General features: G+C 36.3%; 1 protein-coding gene across 2 annotated transcripts in view; it reads left to right on the top strand.

The window, feature by feature from the left end:
* AIMP1 (aminoacyl tRNA synthetase complex interacting multifunctional protein 1) overlaps positions 1 to 20,417 on the top strand; it is a 57,050-nt gene that overhangs the window by 29,064 nt on the left and 7,569 nt on the right. For both annotated transcript variants that reach the window (XM_043973441.1, XM_043973440.1), the window contains exons 5-6: positions 5,814 to 6,028; positions 12,666 to 12,834. In XM_043973441.1, the coding sequence (XP_043829376.1) occupies positions 5,814 to 6,028; positions 12,666 to 12,834 (384 nt within the window). The remainder of the gene's footprint in view (positions 1 to 5,813; positions 6,029 to 12,665; positions 12,835 to 20,417) is intronic.

The raw sequence follows: 20,417 nt of genomic DNA, 5'->3' as shown, positions 1-20,417 counted from the left end.
AACACTTACCTGATAAGGAATGTTTTGAGATTTAAAAGATAATTTTGGGATACTTTGAAATATTGACTTAAGGCATAAAAAAAAAAAACCTTTCCATATTTAAACTAGGTTAATGCTAGCCAACAATGTTATATAATGTTATGTTTTCTAAATAGGAAAGGGATTTTTCAGAGTTTAAAAAATTTTATTTGTTGTGTATATGTTTGTTTACACACACGTTATGTGTATTTCCATTTAATCATTATTGTGAGATCTGCATTGTTGAGATAGAAAAATTAGACATCTGGAATACATGTATAGTAATTAAAATGTTACTGGATTTTTTTCCAGTAAATCAATATGAACTTCTCATTTTCAAATTAAAGAATAAATTCTTTTGTATCAAATTATTTATAACTCCAGTAAGAAAGTTTATGGAAAATGCAAAGGAAAAATCTGTAACGGGCTAAAATTCTAGCTAGTCTGCCTAAAATATCTAATGAGTGGTCGCCAATAAATTATAAGCTTTAGCAAGAGTTAGACTTTTGTGCATTTATTAAGGAGAATAAGAATTTGGTGAAGAGAAGGAGAAAGGCCTAGATTCATCTATCTTTTAAAGGGAGAGCGCATTTCTTGCTCCCTTCTCCACCGGAGTCCTGAGGAAAAAGAGCCAGAGCTTCCGCCTCACCCCCTCTTCCTCCCACAAGCAAACTTCACTTCCTGATGCCAAAGAAAAGCCGCATGGCCTTGCCCTCAGAGGCCTTCTCTTCATGGTGGAGCTTTCCTACAGTAAGTCTCCAGCAGGTGGCGTCATTCCAATCATTACAAATCTATACCATGTCCTGTTTTGCACCGCAGCATTTTGCTCTTCCTTTGATGTGCTCACTTCAAAAGACCACGAAATTGATACATACAAATTTGATAAAGGAATAGTCTTCATCGTGTTCTCCAAATCACTAAGAGGAAAAAGAAGGAGCCAAAATTGAGGGTACACATCAGGAAGCACATAAGTATGTTCCTGTTTTGTGAAATAATTTGGGTATATACAAGTGTTCATGCAGTACTTCCTTGTCCACAGGAAACTTGCTTTTTAGTCGAAGACAAGCTATACATACTTAATTCAGTATAGCCATGTTGTATACTGGTATAGTAAAATGCAACGTTGTGCATTATAATTACAAAATTGAGAAGTGTATAAAAATTATTTTTAGTTTGCTGCAATTAAAAAGAATATAGAGATTAGATGAGTGGTTATCATGAGAGTTTTCACAAGGTAGGAAAGTGACCTGATCTGAGCCCTAAGAACTAGGTTGAAGATGAATAAAGGGAAAAGAGGGTTTATTCAGTTATCTTCCCTTCTTTCCTGCCGCCACCCCCATAGACTTAAATAATATGAACACTCAAACAAACCTCCCTAAAGTATATTTCCCTAAAACACTTAAGTGTAACTACCGAACATCAGGATTGTGATATATAAGCAGGATATCACTTTCTACTTGCGTAGTTTTTTTGGTTATTCATAAAAGTTAAAGATGTGCCCTTTAACTTAGGCATCACTGTTGACCAGAGTTGTTGCCTTTTGGTATTGACTTTATTCAGCAATTCATGTAGCACATTATTTGTTCATTAAAAGTGCTATCCAATCAATACATTTAATTTAGATAGCATTTTATCTGTGATGCCATTAACCACAATATAGTTTTCTTGTTTCTCTTGATAGTATTTATTTTTACCGTTGCCTTGCCCAAAATCATTATCACTATTCCTACTCTTTTTGGATTCTTTTGAGGCATAATAAATTTCCACTCCATGTTCTCATTTTTGTTTTGTATGATTCTTTGTTTTAAATTAGTCTCTTATATGCAGAAAATTAAAGGAATTTATTTTTAAATTTATTCTGCCACCCTTTTCCATTTTATGAGTGAATGGATCTTATTAGCATTTAGTCTTATATTTTTTGTTTTTTTTTTCCTCCATCAAATTCTATTACAATGAGTATAGGTGTTTGTCTATCTTTGTTACTCTAAAAAAATCATCTAGTATCTCTTGTTTATTTTCTAGTTCTGCATCCTCCTGCCCCTTTTTATCATCTAGGATCTGGCTTATTTTGCATGAAGCAATCTGCCCAGATCCAGCTTCTGACTCCCCTTTCCTAAAATAAAATCACCCGTTAATTTATTTAGTTATTATTTTTAAAATTTATTTTGGCTTTTTGCTGCCTTAATTTAAAAAGAAATTTTTCCTTCCTTTCACTTTAATCAGCTGTTTCTTTGTGGGGGTGGGAAGCAGGAAGTAGTAGATAGAGGATTGACCTTGGAAAGAGAAAGTTCTAACCTTAAGTTCTTCTCATATATACATACATACATATAATCATGGTCAAGTGAATCACTTAATCTCCCAGTGCCCCAGACAACTTTTTAAGGCCCTAAGTTACATACATTTTCATCATTGGAGAGCTTTGAACATAGATATAAATAATATTTCTGAACCAAAAATAAATATATACATGTGTATACACACACACATACATTTTTATTTTTACTTTTCAAGTTAGAAGGCAGGATTCTTTTAGCCAATGTTAATTAAAGAAAATCAATGAAAGTTAATTAAATAGTAATTATTTAAAATGGGAGTTGGAAATATGATCAGAATGGATATCTTTACTTATACTGCCCCTATATCTTAGATGGGGCCCTCATCACCTCTTCTTTGGACTCTTGGAGTAGCCTGCTAATTGGTTTCTCCATTCTCAAACCCATCTTCCATACTGATGCCATAATAACTTTCTTAAGCTATACAAGTGTGATCATACTATTCACCCTTTTCAGAAACTGACAGAAGTTCTTTATTGTCTTGACCATAAAGTACAAGCTTCTTAGCCTAGTATTTAAAACCCTCTATTGTTTAAATACAACCTACTTTTCTAAATATGTGCTAATTTAATCTGTTTCATGCACTCTGTGTCCCAGCCTGATTGCATTGTACTAGCTCTTGCTATTTTGCTATTACATCTTCTGCATTCACGTAAATAGTCTCTCATTCCTGGAATGCTTCACCTCATCACCACTTCCTCTTAGAATCCTTATCATCCTTGAGGTCACTCAGTTGCTACCTCTTGCAAAGTCTTCCCAAAGCCCCTATTTTTTTTTTATTCTTTCCCTCCTTTTTAAACCTGTATGATAGAATTAAACTTCTTGAGAGCAGAAAATGTTTCATTTTTATCTTTGTATCTCTAGCACAATGCCTTGTCTGTGAGGGGCAGCATTTGTTCACTGATAACAGATAAATGAAATGCATTTGTAAAGTGCCGACTTTGTGTTAAGCTCTAGGGCTGTGGATGGAAAAGGGAGACAGTCCCTGCTCTCTAGACATTCATTTTTTTTTTTTACTAATAAACCTTTTTGTTTTGTTTTGCATTCCGAATTCTATATCCTTCCCCTCCCCCTCCTTGAGGCATTAAGCAGATATGGGTTATACTTGTGCAGTTATTTAAAACATTACCATATTAGTCAATTTGTACAAGAAAACTTGTATAAAAGAAAAAAAGAAAGAGAAAATAGCATGCTTCAGTTTGTGTTCAATCAATATCAGTTCTTTCTTTGGAGGTGGATAGTATGTGTCATCATTAGTCCTTTGAGATAGTCTTGGATCATCATATTACTGAGAATAGTTATGTTATTCACAGTTCTTCATCAAACAGTGTTGCTGTGACTCTACACAATTTTCTCCTGACTTCACTATACATCAGTTCATACAAGTTTTTCCAGGCCTTTCTGAAATTATCCTGCTTGCCATTTCTTATAGCACAATAATATTCCTTCACAATCATACCACAGCTTATTTAGCCATTCCCCAATTGATGGGCATTCTTTTGATTTCCAATTCTTCGCCACCATTAAAAGAGCTGCTAGAAATACTTTTGTACAAATAGGTCTTTTGGGGGATGTCTTTGGGATAAAAACCTAGCAGTGGTATTGCTGGATCAATGGGTATGTACAGTTCCATATTAAGGCATTTATATTCTAACAGAGAGAACACATATTCCATATGTTCATTTTCTATCAGTTCCTCTGTTTGTTTTCAACTCCATGAACATCCTGCCTACCCCACGATAAGTTCATCACCTGAAATCTCATCTTTGCAGATTGGCTCAGCTTTACTACTCAGCAATCTTCCCCCTGACTAGAGGGAGGAACAATAGATTCAACCCAGATCCTTCCTTTATAGAGGGCTCAGAACTTTCCAGGGGATGCCTCATTTTCCATCAGTTTCCTTGCCTCATTTTGACTCCAGGTACATCAAGCCCCCTTGCCAGTTTTGCCCTGACTACCCTCCCCCTTTTCAGCATTGTCTTCCTCCATTAGATTATAAGATCCTTCAGAGCAGGGACTCTCATTCTTTTTCTTAGTATAGTGTCTAGCACATAGTAGGCATACTAAATATTGTTTATTAATACGAGATTTCAGCTGGCAGTTGGTAAGGCCTGAAGACTTGAGCATCATGTCACAATAGATAAGACTCTAAAGTCCTCTATATTTTCTAAATATTGTAGTTGTTACAGCCCTGCACAGCCAAATCAAAATGGTGTGAGTAGCCATATTTTCTCTTATCTTTGGGTCTAGAAGGGTCCTAGTTACCACCAGTGAGAATGCATCAGTGAGCTTCAGGGTTCAAGTAGAGGAGGGACTTCCTTATGAAGATGTGGGAGTAGAAGAAGTCAGCTTCCAGCCAGAACAGGAAAAGAGGGAAAGGGACATTGGCAAGAAATATTGGGGTGACAGACCTCCTGTGGTACTTGCTCTCCCATTGCCCAGAAAGTTTCTGCCCAGGGTGGGAGAGGAAGAACTGCCTCATTGGCAGGTGGCATAAATTTTTATTTCATCACTGTGTCTTCTCTAACATGGTAGAACCTGAAATTTCAGAGTCTTTCAATTAGGACATCAGTAGGGATGAAAAACTAGAAAGAGAAAATATGTTTAATTACTGGGATTAGATTTAAATTACTGTCAACTCTAATGTTTTTACAGTATTAATATTCTCAGCTCTATTATTGTGTGTTTACTGAGGAAAACATTTTTCCCCTACAAAAAAGCATATTAGAAGTTAATTTTTTTTTCTGATTTTGACATATCTTCCATTTCTGTCTCTACATAGGTCTTAGCTTATGTTAAACTGTTTTGTTTTTTTCACCTAACACAGTTGTTGAAAACAGTTAAGCAAACAACATAAAAGAATGATGAGGCCTATTAAAAATTTAAGAACTTTCTTAAAATATGCTAGATACTACTTCACATAGTTCTGAGACTCAGGATGACAAGATATGGAAATAAGGGACAGCATGATACAGTGATAAGACCCTGGAGTCAGAAGACCTCAGTTCAAGTTCTGCCTCTAAAAGTATTACCTGTATGACCTTGGCAAGTTGCTTCCCCTCAATAGACCTTAATTTGCTCATCTTTGATATGAGGGGGTTGGATTAGATGGCCTCTGAGGTCACTTAAAGCTCAAGACCTGTGTTCCCATAGTGTAACAGTAAAATTCCCTTAATGTACCATACATTTTTTTTTTAATGAGACCAAACATATTAAAATATATATGATACAGGCACTGATCCAGCTCATCAGTGCCTATGTGTCCTAACTCCTGGTGTTCTCCCAGTCTCAGTGTGGGAGGTATCTAGCAGCTTAAACTGATTGCACTGTGGTGAAGTTGGGTTAGGCTGGCATTTAAGGATCACGGTATGTGTCTTAGAGGCAACATCTGCATTGAGTATGTAAATAGATTATATTATGGTTTTGCTTCCTGACTGAATACTATTCCTGAACACTTAACAGGAGAGAAGAAGGAAAAGAAGCAAAAGCAGTCAGCAGCTGCAGCCTCTGACTCCAAACCAGTAGATGTTTCTCTCCTGGATCTTCGCATTGGTTGTATCATCAGTGCCAAAAAGCATCCTGATGCAGATTCCTTGTATGTTGAAGAGGTGGATGTTGGAGAAAAAGCACCAAGAACAGTTGTTAGTGGCTTGGTGAAGTATGTCCCCCTTGACCAGGTATATTGCTTTTGAGCTGTGTTTCTTTTCATTTGGCCCCAGATGGGGCTAATCCATGATGTGTTCACCAAAAAGGAATTTCCTTATCAGATAACTCATGTCCCTGAGATATTTTCCAATTTTGAGTAGTGGTTATTTTGTGGGTATAGCCAATTTTAAATTTAACTGGAAGAAATGGCAGGGAAAACAGTAAAAACCCTAAAATTATTCCCAAAGAAAGGTAGAAAATAAAAGGAAGAATGATTCATTGTTTGTTTTGAGAATAAAAGGAAGAATGGATTCATTGTTTGTTTTGAACCTTGGAGCATCCTCTCTTGGTGCTCCTCACACACACAAAAAAAAGAGTTTTAGTGCTTAAGATATGCTGCTCATTGCTGCCAGACCTCTTGTACTCAGCTCTGTCATTACAGAAATTAAAAATTACTAGTTCTTTAAGCAAAGTACAAGTGAACCTAAAGCCTTGAAGGAAACACATATCCCACAGAAACGATTGCATAGTATTTGTATTTCAAGTGAAGTTAAATAACTTGAATTGTTCGGGTTTCTACTTTGACTCTAGCAATTTGAATGCAGCTATACAAATACCATAATTGTAAGCACTAATGTTTTGAAATGTTCCAGGACTAAAAAATTCACCAAAATACCTGATTTTAAAGGAAGCCTAAGTTCTTTTTTAAACTTCAGAATGTAAGATTATTTTTTTTATGACTGTAAAGCTACATCCTATTGAGTTACTTTTAAACAGATGCTCTGTAACTATACCCCCACAATACTTCCCCATTTGCATGTCTATTGTGGAAAGTAAATGTCTTTAAAAATGCAATTATGGAATTGAAACTCTAATGAGGAACCTAATATTGATTATTTACCTGAGTTGGGTTTTGATCAAAATAATTGTATTGCATTTTCCTCTATGACTCAGTGCTAGTGTTCAGTGCTGAAGATACTCTGGAAACTGTTTTTAATCTGTATTAGAAATTGTAGGGGGCTAAAATTCTAGCTAGTCTGTCTAAAATATCTAATGAGTGGTCGCCAATGAATTATAAGCTTTAGCAAGAGTTAGACTTTTAAACATTTATTAAGGAGAATAAGAATTTAGTGAAGAGAAAGAGAAAGGCCTAGATTCATCTATCTGTTAAAGGGAGAGCGCATTTCTAGCTCCCTTCTCCACGCAAGTCCTGAGGGAAAAAGAGTGAGAGCGCCAGCCTTGCCCCCTTTTCTTCCCACAAGCAAATGTCACTTCCTGACACCAAAGAGCCTGATGTCTTGCTCTCAGAGGCCTTCTCCTCGTGGCAGAGCTTTGCTACAGTAAGTCTCCAGCAGGTGGCGTCATTCCAATCGTTTCAGTCCCCCCTTTGTTTCTTCAAGTTTCCTTGATGAAACAGTCAAAAATAACAGAATATAATACCCTATGCTAACAAACAATATGTTAATAACAATATAGAAAAGGGAGAGAGGAAAGTTTTGTCCTGAGGGGCAGTCCCTCATGAACCAGTGTTTTGACACTGGCCTACAGAGGGAGGGCCTCTGCAGAGAATAAGTGTTACAGATGGTGTAAAAGAAAAACAACAAAACAAAACTGTTTATTCAAAGTCTTCACTAAATTCTTATTCTCCTTAATAAATGTTTAAAAGTCTAACTCTTTCTACCTTACAGTTGTAGGTTCAGCTTTCCTCTTCATGATCAGCCATCTGTAGGGGGCTAAAATTCTAGCTAGTCTGTCTAAAATATCGCCAATAAATTATAAGCTTTAGCAAGAGTTAAACTTTTAAGCATTTATTAAGGAGAATAAGAATTTGGTGAAAAGAAAGAGAAAGGCCTAGATTCATCTATTAAAGGGAGAGCACATTTCTAGCTCCCTTCTCCACGTGAATCCTGAGGGAAAAAGAGCGAGAGCACCAACCTCACCCCCTCTTCCTCCCACAAGCAAATGTCACCACCTGATGCCAAAGAGCCTGATGTCTTGCTCTCAGACACCGCTCTATCCACTGTGCCACATAGCTGCCCCTTATCTTCCATTCCTTTTATTTGGTTTTTTGTTTGTTTTGGTTTTTTTTTTTTTTAGTGAGGCAATTGGGGTTAAGTGACTTGCCCAGGGTCACACAGTTAGTAAGTGTTAAGTGTCTGGGGCCCGGATTTGAACTCAGGTACTCCTGACTCCAGGGCCGGTGCTTTATCCACTGTGCCACCTAGCTGCCCCTTTTTGTTCCCTTCTTAAACCTTCGTTAGGCATGCCTTTGGTCCTTTAGAAGATTATTCTCATAGGGTATTTGGAAGTAGAGGAGTTTGTAGAGTGAGAAAGTATAAGTCTTTAGTTATTTATATTTGTTGAGCCTCTTGAATATTTTTGATCACTCAGAACTTTGGCCTAACTATCCAAGTAAGTAAAGAATTCCTCTTGTCCAGACAGTGACACTTACTTGAATACAACCCATAGAGTACTTTATCAGTTCCTGTATCTTGAACAAATACTGAAAATAGTAAATTATCGGGTAGAAAGGAGCTCTGTGGCAGACGTGAGCAGACTGCAACATGTTGCCAATGAAGAATTGTGCAGGAGAAATAGCACAGTATTAAAAGAATGATGTGTGATAGGTAGAATACAAATAATCAGTAAACACCAATATAAAAACTCCCAGTTGAAGTGGATCCCCCCTGGGGAGAACTGAAGGGAGAATAAAGACACAAGTTACACAGGATAAGCTGGCATGAATGGGTTGTGATCTCTGTCACTGGTGCAAAATGTAAGATGGCAGGTCTTTGGAAGTGAGAGGTTTTGACACAACAGCAAAGCCTTTATAAACTATATTTGTAGAAACAGCATTTGGATTATTGTTTACTAATAGGAAGGAGGGATATTTGACTAGAGTTTTGTCTGTCCAGATTGACTTCATATTTTTTTCAATCATCATGTATGTTATTCTGGTTCTTTGTTCTTTACTCTGCATCCCTGCATGCATGTCTCCCTTATTTCTCCCAGTTTTTTTCATATAGTTTCTCCTTATAATGCAGTAATATTGTACTCAGATACCATATTCTTTGAATATTATTTTGGCCATTTTAAAAAATAGTTTGTATTTCTTTTTTGAAAACTATTCATATCTGTTGACCACTTGTCTGCATGTGGTTTTTATGCCTAAATTTTTTAAAATGTGAGGTTGGGCTATGTGGCCTTAGAAACCCCAGCTCTAAAACTAACATCCTAAGCACTTATAACACTCTTCTTTTTTTCTGGCTGCTTGCCTCTTTACCTTCCCTTTTCCCCTATATGTTCTTGATAGTTTGCCATGCTTGTTCTAGATGATAGCTTCTACCTGGTATCAACATTCCAGGTAGTCATTTTCTTTCCAAGGCAGCTGGCTATTCTCCTAAGGGTGGGGGGGGAGGGGGAACCTAACCCCCCATTTTGATTAATGGGAGATATTTTGTTTCCTAAAAAGAGCTTGCAGCAAGAAAAAACTCAAATCTCTTTAGAAACAGTCCCCAAGATACAGGAACACAAAAGTGTTCCTGTAGACAAGACAGTTTAAAAAAATAAATAATAATTTTAGCTTATTCTCCTCTCTCTCTCTCTCTCTCTCTATATATATATATATATATTTTTTTTTTGGTGAGGCAGTTGGGGTTAAGTGACTTGCCCAAGATCACACAGCTAGTAAGTGTCAAGTGTCTGAGGTCAAATGTGAACTCAGGTCCTCCTGAATCCAGGGCCAGTGCTCTATCCACTGTGCAACTTAACTGCCCCTCTCCTATATAATTTTGACTCCATATTGCTTTAATTCATAGTAAATGGAAATTTAAGTAGTTGGGTTATGTGGAAAATAAAGAATATGTGATTGTCTTTCCTCTATTAAGTGACAAAATTCAATGAGCACACAAAATAGTACATATTTACATAATTTAGGATATGCTAGTAAACATTTAAAGACTAAAAAAATGAATCATCTAACTTTTTAAGTTGGCTGAATTATAAAAATGACAGAAACTTCTGGGTTTTGTTTTTGTAAATATAATACCAGTAGTTAGTCTTTGTTACTGTTTCCTGGTCCTGTGAAGCATTTTACAGGCCCCATAAAAGTTAATAGTAAGTTGAAAGAGATCTAAGGGTGATGATTAATAGCTTGAGAATGTTAGGCAAGAAAATAAGCTATCAATAAAGACAATACCATAGAAGAGTAACATTGTTTTTTAATACATGATTACTTTATCATTCATTTATGCATGAAATCCTTTGCAAAGGGAAACTGCCAAATTGTCATATTTGAAGGGAAAAAAAAAAACCTAGTTCCTATGGTTAAACACCAGTTTGATTGAGGGATAATTTGAAAACATCTTCTCTTTTGATGCTGTTTTTTTTTCATTGTTACCACCTTCTTATTTATTCAGATCTTCTTGTGACCCAATTTTAGACCCCAAGATGATACATTTTTTAAAAAATAGATTTTTGAGGAGCAGCTAGGTGGCACAGTGGATAAAGTACCACTCCTGGATTCAGGAAGACCTGAGTTCAAATGTGGCCTCAAACACTTGACACATACTAGCTGTGTTACCCTGGGCAAGTCACTTAACCCTCATTTCCCCACCCCCACCAAAAAAATTGTATATTTACATACATATATTTTAAACTAGACTTGTTAACAACAATAATAGTTTTCTTTATTATCTGTATTTTGTATTTATTAATTCTGTTTTTTTCTGCTTACTCTTAAAATTACTCATTTGGATTTTGAGCCACAGTAAATGGGTCTAGCTGTAACTAGACATTGAATAACTCAAAAGTTGTCTTTTAGATATTACTTACAACTTTTAAGGTAAAAACTTTTAAATTCTAAAAATGTTTTTTTAATGACAAGAGAAAGAATTATAAATTCATTTTGAAAGTTAAATGATTTAATATTTAAGTATATTAAATGCACATTTCAAATGTGGCTATTCTCCTGAATGTTCAAGAAGATCTGTGATTTCACTGGTTTGGCTTATCTCCCTCTAATGCAGATTACATACCATTAGATGTTTTCATCAGTTTCCATGGCCAAAACTTCATCAATTTCCTCTCTGAATTTACGGATATTAGGCAACTCCCTTTCCATTTTGATAGGACCTGCCAGAGCTTTTACATTATTGTCATAGCCTTTAATACACCAGGGTCATTTCCAAGCCACATTGGAATATCAAATGAACTGGACTTTGGTGGTGGTAGCTATTTCTACATTAAAGGTATTTCCATTTCTTAATTTCACAGCTTTAAGATAAAAACAAAAGGGCATGTTGTTTTCTTTAGACTTGAGATTTTATATAGTTCTTAGAAATTTTATTTCCACAATCTTTTTATTAGTACATGAGCAAAAACTAAAGAAATAAGCATCACTAATGAGACAATACTGAAGAAAAAGGTACTCAATACTTAATGGCACGCCATATCATATAAATGGGGCATTTGGAACTTGCTTCTTATGACATTCAGATTTAGAAAGACTAAAATGTAAATCTGAAATTATCAATAAATACTTCAATAGCCCAAGGGAGCCCAGATCCCTGGCCAGGCAGAAATGATGGCATAAAAGAGGCAGAAATAGGACAAAACTAAGAGAAGGACCTCTGCTTTAAAGCAGAGGCTAGAGGACACCTTGTGAAGTTTCAGAACAGATTCCTCTTCCAGAATAGGCTCGAATAGAGGACCTCTGAGATAGCGGGATGTTTTGGAGGTTTTTTATTCTGTGACCACATACTTTTCTCCTTTCATATCAGAAAGTTTTCTTTAATATCCATAAACCAATCAGGAGAAAGATTTACTTATAAAAGCATAAATTATACTTTTAACCAATGTTCAACAGAAGAGTGTTAATTCCTTTGATTATGATAGCTCCAAAATCCTTTTGCATCTACTTTCACCTGAGTGCCTATATATCAAAATTCATTTTACAACTTGTTTTATCCTTTCACTTTCCTAGAGGGATAATTGTTGGCTTTTTTCCCTCCAGGTTAGAAGATTTCCCTCTATATCATTGGGATCACAAAGGTCACCTAGGCTAAGTGACTTATCCAAAGTCTCTTATGTAATAAATAGCAGAATAGTGTAGTGAGAGACAGCATGGCATGGTTAATAGATCATTAGATTTGGAGTCAGGAAGCCCTGGGCTCCCACCTCAGATATTTATTACCTGGGTAACTTTGGACAAATCACCTAATTTCCCCTTTCATTAGTCTCTTCTTAAAATAGCTGTAATAAAAAAAAAAATAGCTGTAATCAATAGTACATGGATAACATATAGATGTATCAGAAGTCTTCTGGCTTCCCACTTTACTCGCTTTTTTCATTGGATTTTTCCCTTTTTTTTGCTTCCTACTCACCCTCAGGTGGTTCAACTTAGAAGAATGTTACAGAGGTTTAAGGCCATTGAAGTTTATGTTCATAGGTACTGATAGTTAACTGGCATCTATACCTTTAACTTTAACATTTTCTATATTTATACTTTTATAGGTAGCTCTAAAATTATGATATAAAATTCTCAGAATACTTGTATTATTAATAGAGATGCTCAGAACTAACATTTTATTTTTATTACTATATTTTAAATTAAATGATCTTATGTGAAATTTAACTCACCTTTGATTTTTTGATTTGTTATTCCTACAGATGCAGAATCGGATGGTGATTTTGCTTTGTAATCTGAAGCCTGCAAAGATGAGGGGAGTTGTATCTCAGGCAATGCTGATGTGTGCCAGTTCACCAGAGAAGGTGGAAATCTTGGATCCTCCCAGTGGATCTGTTCCTGGAGACAGAATTACTTTTGAGGGATTCCCTGGTAAGCATGAAGTAATACTGTAAAACAGTATGTCAGGGATTTGAAAAACATGTTTCAGTGCTAGCCTGAGTAAGGTCAGTTTTATATCTAAGTTATATGACTAAACTTTTAACCATACATTACATAATAATCATTGATGTCCTCCAGTATACCAGGCATAAAAAATAGCTTATATCCTAAATTAGTCAAGTTGGAAAAACCTACTTGTTTCTTAGGATTGCAGTTTTCTCTAGCAGAAGATGAGGATTTACATTTTACTTCAGTTAACTTCCTTCTGTGAGCCAAGCATTCAAAGATGAAAATGGAAAAGTGAGGGGAAGTAGGAGGGAAGGGACATACAGCATATTCACGTATAAGTAAGTATAAGGTAATTTAGGGGAAAAAAAAAAAAGAAAGTACTAAACTAGGGGGATCAGGAAGGCACCTGCACTGAGCCAGAAAGGAAGCTTGGTCAGACTGATCTTGAGTTTGGAATGACTAGTGGGCCAGTCCTGCCTCCACAAATCTTTTCTAGCTGTGTATGCCCTGGGTAAGGCCCTTAGGTTTCCTCCTCTGTAAAGTGAGAATGATAAAAATAGCACCAGCCTCACAAGGTAGTTATATGAATACAACGTGCTTTGCAAATCATAAAGCAGTGTATAAATATTAGCCCTTTTTTATTTGAAGAGACTGGAAAGGGGATGGGCTTTGTTCTTTGCTTGGGGATGCATCCTCAGTAAAAGCCCTGGAGATGAGAGAAGGAATGCTTTAAGTTCAGTAAACAGAGGCCAATTGACTAGTATGTGAAATTATATTAAATAATTCAGGAAAGGTAAGTTGGAACCAGATTGTTGGGATTTTAAAGGCCCCTAAAGATTTTTGAATAGAGAAGTGATGTGGACATATCTGTGCCTTAGAAAGATTATTTTGCCAGGTGCATAGTTGAGATAGCCCAGGATACAGAGGCCAAGTGCTCTGGGAATAGTCATATTGCTCCCACCAGACCCTCAGTTCTGCTTCTAAGCCAATTCTCACAATTGTCATAGAGGGAAGAAACCTTTGTGGACATGTAAACCATCTCTGCAGGTTTTGTGGCCTCTGACTCCTCAGTGCACATAGTTACCGAAAGTCCAGAAAAGAAAGTACTTACCACCAAAATCTTGGGGATTGTCAAATGGGTCAATAGCAGAACATAATTTTATCAGTGGAAATGAAATTAAAGATGCACTATTATATACTTGGCTGCTGCTTCCCTAAGAAACAGAAGGCCCCTCCATCTGTCTTTTAGCCAAACCCTCCTATATGCATTATCTCGCATAATTAGAATGTAAGCTTCATGAGAACAGCCACTGTCCGGATTTTATATGTGTATTTCCAGAATTTAGTACAACTCTTTATATATAGTAAGAAATTAAGATGCTCATCCTCCTTCTCTTCTCCCTTTCTTCCTTCCTTTCTCTCTTCTTTTTTTACCTACTTCTTTCCCTTTCCCTCTTTCCTTTCTTCCATTCATTATAGAGGAGAAAGACTAGAAACATGGCAGCCAGTTAGGAGACTGTTGCACTTTGACTTCATTAGAAATCTTTTTAAAAGAGGTAGAATTGGAGCCAAGCTTTGAAGCATTAGGAGGATCTCCCTTAAATGATGTAGAATTTTACAAATAAAATCAGATTTAAATAATTGGATAAATATTAATTGTTCATGAATAGGCAGGGCAATAAAATTTTACTTAAATTTTACCTAAACTAATTTATATATTCAATACCATCCCAATTAAATTACTGAAAAGGTATTTTACTGAACTTTAAAAAAAAATAGAAGAACAAAAAGTAATATCAAAGGAACTAATGAAAAGAAATGTAAGCAGCACCAGATCTTAAACTATATTATAAGGCAGTAGTTAGCAAAACTATTTGGTACTAACTAAGAAATAGAAGGGTAGATCAGTGGACAGAGTATATATGCAATTTACAGCCGCAGATAAATAAAGTAACCTTACATTTGAAAAGTATAAAGATGTAAGATTTTGGGACAAGAATCCATTATTTGGTAAAAAATGGTGCGAAAATTGGAAATCAATATGGCACAACCAATAATATCAAATACTATTTACCAAGATACGGTCAAAATGGATATGTGACATAAAGAGAAATATTACAAGAAAATCTGAAGAATGTGGGTCTTATTAGAGTTATGGATAGGTGAACGGAAAATGGATCATTTCAGTTACATTAAATTTAAAAGGATGGGCACAAATGAAACAAATGTAGCCAAGATCAGAAAATATATAAAAGAACTTTGTCAAATCTATAAGCATAAGAGTAATTCCCCAATTGATAAATGGTCAAAGGCTAGGAATAGGCAGTTTTTAGATAAAAAAAAGTCAAGATAATTTATAGGTATGTAAAAAAATGCTCTAAATCATTATTGATTAGAGAAATGCAAATTAAAACAACCTTGAGATATCATTTTACACCTCTCAGGTAAGCTAAAATGATTGATGGGGGAAAGTGACAAATGGTGGAGGGGATGAGGAGAAATTGGAACACTAATTCATTATTGGTGGAGTTGTGAACTGATCCAGCCACTTTGGAGAGCAATCTGGAATTATGTCCAAAGAGTTATTAAACTGTCAGTGCTCTTTGACCCAGCAATACCACTACTAGATCTATTTCCAGAGATGATTAGGGAAAGAGGAAAAGAAATTATTGTAAAATGTTTATATCAGCTCTCTTTGTGGTGGCAAAGAACTGTAAATTGCAGGGGTGTTCATCATTTGGGGAATGGCAGAGCAAGTTGTGGTATATGATTGTGATGGAATACTACTATACTATAAGAAATGATGGGGGCAGCTAGGTGGTGCAGTGGATAAAGCATCGGCTCTGGACCCTGGATTCAAGAGGACCTGAGTTCAAATCCAGCCTCAGACACTTGACACCAACTAGGTGTGTGACCCTGAGCAAGTCACTTAACCCCCATTGCCCTGCCGCCCTCCCCCCCTTAAAAAAAAGTCTATAAATAGGAGCAGCTAGATGGCACCGTGGATAAAGCCCTGGCTCTGGATTCAGGAAGACCTGAGTTCAAATCCGGCTTCAGACACTTAACACTAGCTGTGTGACCCTGGGCAAGTCACTTAACCCTCATAGCCCCATGGCTCCTCCCCCCCCCAAAAAAAAGATGAATTCAGTGATCTTAGAAAAACATGGATAAACTTGGACAAATAATGAAAAGTGAAATGAGCAGAACCAAAAGAATATTGTATACAGTAGCAGCACTGTTGTTTTAAGAACAGTTTTAAGCAAAGAAGTAATTTTGACTATTATAAATTAACTACAGAGGCCTTGTGAAGGAAGACATTTATCTGCATCCAGAGAACTAGTAAATAAAAATATATATAGAATGATTTTACATATGTATATATACATACTATATCTGATAGCCATCTTTAAGGTGTGGGAGGTGGGAGTGGAAGAAAAAAAGAAAGAAATTTTACATGATAACTTTATATATAAAAGGAATAGCAAGTTGTACATAATGAATTTGCAGTATCATGTGCAATTATCTTTTTATTATACTCTTATGGAAATGCTTGTTTTATTCTATAAATTAAAAATTAAATAAATAAAAAATTGAAAAATAAGAATAATTAATTATAAAGCCAGACATGGTGATACACTGAAGAAGAAGAGGCTGGAGGGAATCCCTTGAGCTGAGGGAGTTCTCAGCTTAGAGATTAGGTGTCCAGCATCAGTCTGCTGAGCCCAGAGGAATGGGGAACCACCAGGATGTCTAACAAGGAGCAAACCAACTCAGGTCAGCAACAAAACAGGTCACAGTTCTCTTTCCAATCAGTAGTAGGGCCCATGAATAGTCCCTGTACTTCCAGCCTGGGCTCTGGGCTCTTTAAGGTAGAGAAACCTAGTCTTTCCCATCATTTCTGCCTGGCCAGGGCTCTGGGTTCCCTTGGGGTACTTGAAGTATTGATAATTTCAGATTTACATTTTAGTCTTTCTAAATCTGAATGTCATAAGAAGCAAGTTCCAAATGCCCCATTTATATGATATGGTGTGCCATTCACTGATTTAGAACTTGCCTTAAGAGTTAAGTAGGACAGCACTTTGAAACAACTTTCATCATCTGAATTTACAAATGAAATTATTGAAATGAAATGTTCTTTTAGTAATACCCTGAGTTGCTGTCAGAGGTGCTAATGGATTCCAGGATCCCTCTCATTAAGTCTGTCCCTGATGTACATGTGCCCTTCCCTGCACCATTAGCCTTTAAACACACAAAAAGGGAGCACAAAATTGTACATACTCAAGAGTAAGGGAAAATTCAGCTCCAGTCTCCCACAACAGCATTGTAAATCATCATCTGGGCTTTAGTTTGAATTATTATTCCGTCCATTCATTTTGTGTGCTTAACTAAGCAGAGAATCCTTAATGAGCACTGAATTTAGAGAGTGACCTCCACTGGGCCTCATTCCTGTATTTGCACAATAGTTACGCTTCTGACATAGTGTTGCTACAAGGAAAGAGCTGCCAATATATAGAATGCCAGGAAGCTCATCTGAGTTCAGACCTGGTCTCAGACAGTTACTAGCTGTGTGGCCCCAGGCAAATCACTTACTTAACCCTGTTTGCCTCAGTTTCCTCATCATGAACTAGAGAAGGAAATGGCACACCACCCAGGTATCTTTGCCAAGAAGACCCCACAAATTTCACAAATGAAATAACTGAACAACAGCAAACAACAAATTCATCTGTCATTTATTTCTTCTTATGAAGAACCTTTTCTTTCTTTCTCAACATTGTTAGCATCTGTTCCATATCTTAAGGTGGCCATGTGTTAGTTAATACATTTTGCTAGTCAATTGACATTCACAGATTTTTTTAAATGACATTGTAAATTATATGTATTAAGCATAGTATGCATTGGATTAAATTTTGGAGTTGGCAATTTGAGTTAGAAAAGACTATATACTTATAGTCATTTTTCTTCTGATAGAAAGCCAGAAACATCAATGGAGCTTTGCAAATGCCAAATGAAATTTTTTTTCCTGTTTCTCACCCTTTTCCTCCTTTTTGTCCCACTTTATATGAATGAAGCCATAAATTTTAATTGTAGAATATAGAAACAGATCACTCAAGCACAAATAACTGTTCAAAAAATGTGGTGGTTATGAGACAAAGGAAATAACTGATATCTTTGAGACTACCCTCCATTGGATTCTCCAACCAAGCTATTGCAACAGGGAGAAAAAAACAAAAAAAGAAAAAACCGTTTTAAAACTAACTAATACTGAAAAAAAATGTACAGAGATGATTTGACTTGGAAACTATTCTTTTTGGTTTGGTGGAAAAAGCAGAATATTTGATTTTGATTGCTAGCTCAAAAATGTACTAACTGCATAACTATATGCAAGTTCCCTGAGCCTCAGTTTATATACCTATAAAATAGTGATCCTAAAACTTACACAACATATCTCTGATTGGGTTCTTAAGACAAGTATTTTGTAAATGATAAAACACTATACAGATATACACAATGATAATCTGAGTAATTGGTATGAAAAATGCTAAAATACACATAACTGCATATTCATCTTCAGTATAACCATTGGAAGTTCATTAAAAAGAGAATGAAATACTCACTTCTATCCACTTGATGCCACCTGAAAATGCATATCCTAGCTTCCTCCCTAGTCTGCCAAAAGTAGGTCCTTATAATTTATAATTATTCCATTTGAATTCTTCTCTAATCTTACTTTATTAAAAATAAAAAGCCATAGAGAAAACCTAAATCAGTCCAACAAACGACATTTTATTTTCACAAGTAATTTTCATAGTTGGGTATATTATTCCAAAGAGTTGAACTTTTGCTTTGTTTTAAACCAATTTATATTCGTTTAATAAATTAACAGTGAGACAAGGGCAACTATCTCTGGACGTAACCTTTTTTTTTTCTTTGTTTCTCTCTTTTTTTGCTTCAGAGCACTTAATCTGTGCAGTTTTAGTGAGTGCTTTACTTTCTATATAATTATGTTTTTTCTTGTATTCTGCCCAGCTTATTCTTGCCAAACCTCATGTAACTGCTAAGCAATTTTATATAATTAATCAGCAGTAACCCCATAGGTCCAAAGTAATCCTCTGGCTTTTATGTAAATACACTGAGGGAATTGGTCTCAAGTATTATTAGGGGTCATGTGCTTAGTTGACCAAACTTATAAAAACCAAGTTAGTTGCTAGAATACTACTGCTCTGCCAGATGTCAAAGTGGAACTAATACTTTGTGAACATTCTAAGAAGAATTATATTGTCTAGTGAAAATAGCATTTATAGGAATTTTCTGGTTTTGAAGTCTGGTCAAGACTAGTTAGAATTTGTACCCTGTGTTACTTATGTAATGATAAATGCTCCCAAAACCCTTCTTTTAAACTGTGATAAGTGTTTTGTTTTTTCCCCTGCCCTTCATTCTCTTTCTCTGTTCAAGTCATTATTTTCAAAAGAAAGAGAATTTGAATTGGAGGGGACCTCAGAAGCTATCTGGTCAGCCCATACTTGGAACAATTCGTTACAATATAACAGGTATTTATTGATCTCCTGCTATATGCCAGGCACTGTGCTAAAGCATTGGGAATGCAAAGACAGTAATGAGAATCCCTGGCCTTAAAGAGTTTACGGGGGCCAGCTAGGTGGCGCAATAGATAAAGCACCGGCCCTGGATTCAGGAGGACCTGAGTTCAAATCTGACCTCAGACCCATGACACTTACTAGCTGTGTGACCCTGGGCAAGTCACTTAACCTTCATTGCCCTGCAAAAAATACACAAATAAATAAAGTAAAAATTTTAAAAAGGCGTTTATGGGGAAAACATGTTCACAAATATTAGGTATATTTACTAGGATGAATACAAAATATGTTGGTGGGGGGCACCAATCATTGGGAGGCTGAACAATCAGGACCTCCTATAGGTAGTGGCATATGAACTAAGCTTTGAAGATACTTAAGAATTCCACAAAGTGAAGAGGCAGAGGCAAGATAGTGGAGAAAAGGCAGGGACTCAACTGAGATCTCTCCCAAACCCCTGTAAACATTTTAAATAATGCTTCAAAACAAATTCTGGAGCAGTAGAACCTAGAAAAGAACTGGGTGAAACAATTTTCTAGTCAAAGACAACTTAGAAGGTCAACAGGAAAGATTCATCACATGGGGTAAGAGTGGAGTGCAGGCTGTGCCAGCACAGACTGGACCCCAGAAAATCAGTATAAGGCCTTGGGAGCAACTGAATCAATAGCAGCAGTGGCGGTTTCTGGATCTCTTAGCCTACAGACAGTAAGGGGGGAGGGGGGTGTCAAACAACTGGTCAGAAGGAGATTACAGGAGACCCTTTGCTGGCACTGGAAGCGGGATTCTGTTTTGCCCATACTCAGATCCAGGATGCAGTCCTGGGTGTCTCAGGGTGAGGAGGAGTACCAGTACACCAGAGCTTGGGGCCATAGTAGAGAAGGGACCCTCTTCACAGTGCCAGGGCAGAAAAGAGGGCTTGTGGTCGTTCACAGACCAAAGCACAGGCCAGGAGAATAGTAAACACACCTCTCCTTA

Source organism: Dromiciops gliroides, chromosome 6, assembly GCF_019393635.1.
Source record: "Dromiciops gliroides isolate mDroGli1 chromosome 6, mDroGli1.pri, whole genome shotgun sequence".
Classification (NCBI taxonomy): Eukaryota; Metazoa; Chordata; class Mammalia; order Microbiotheria; family Microbiotheriidae; genus Dromiciops; species Dromiciops gliroides.
Note: the sequence above shows the minus strand (reverse complement) of the source record. Positions and strands in the feature narration are given on the sequence as shown.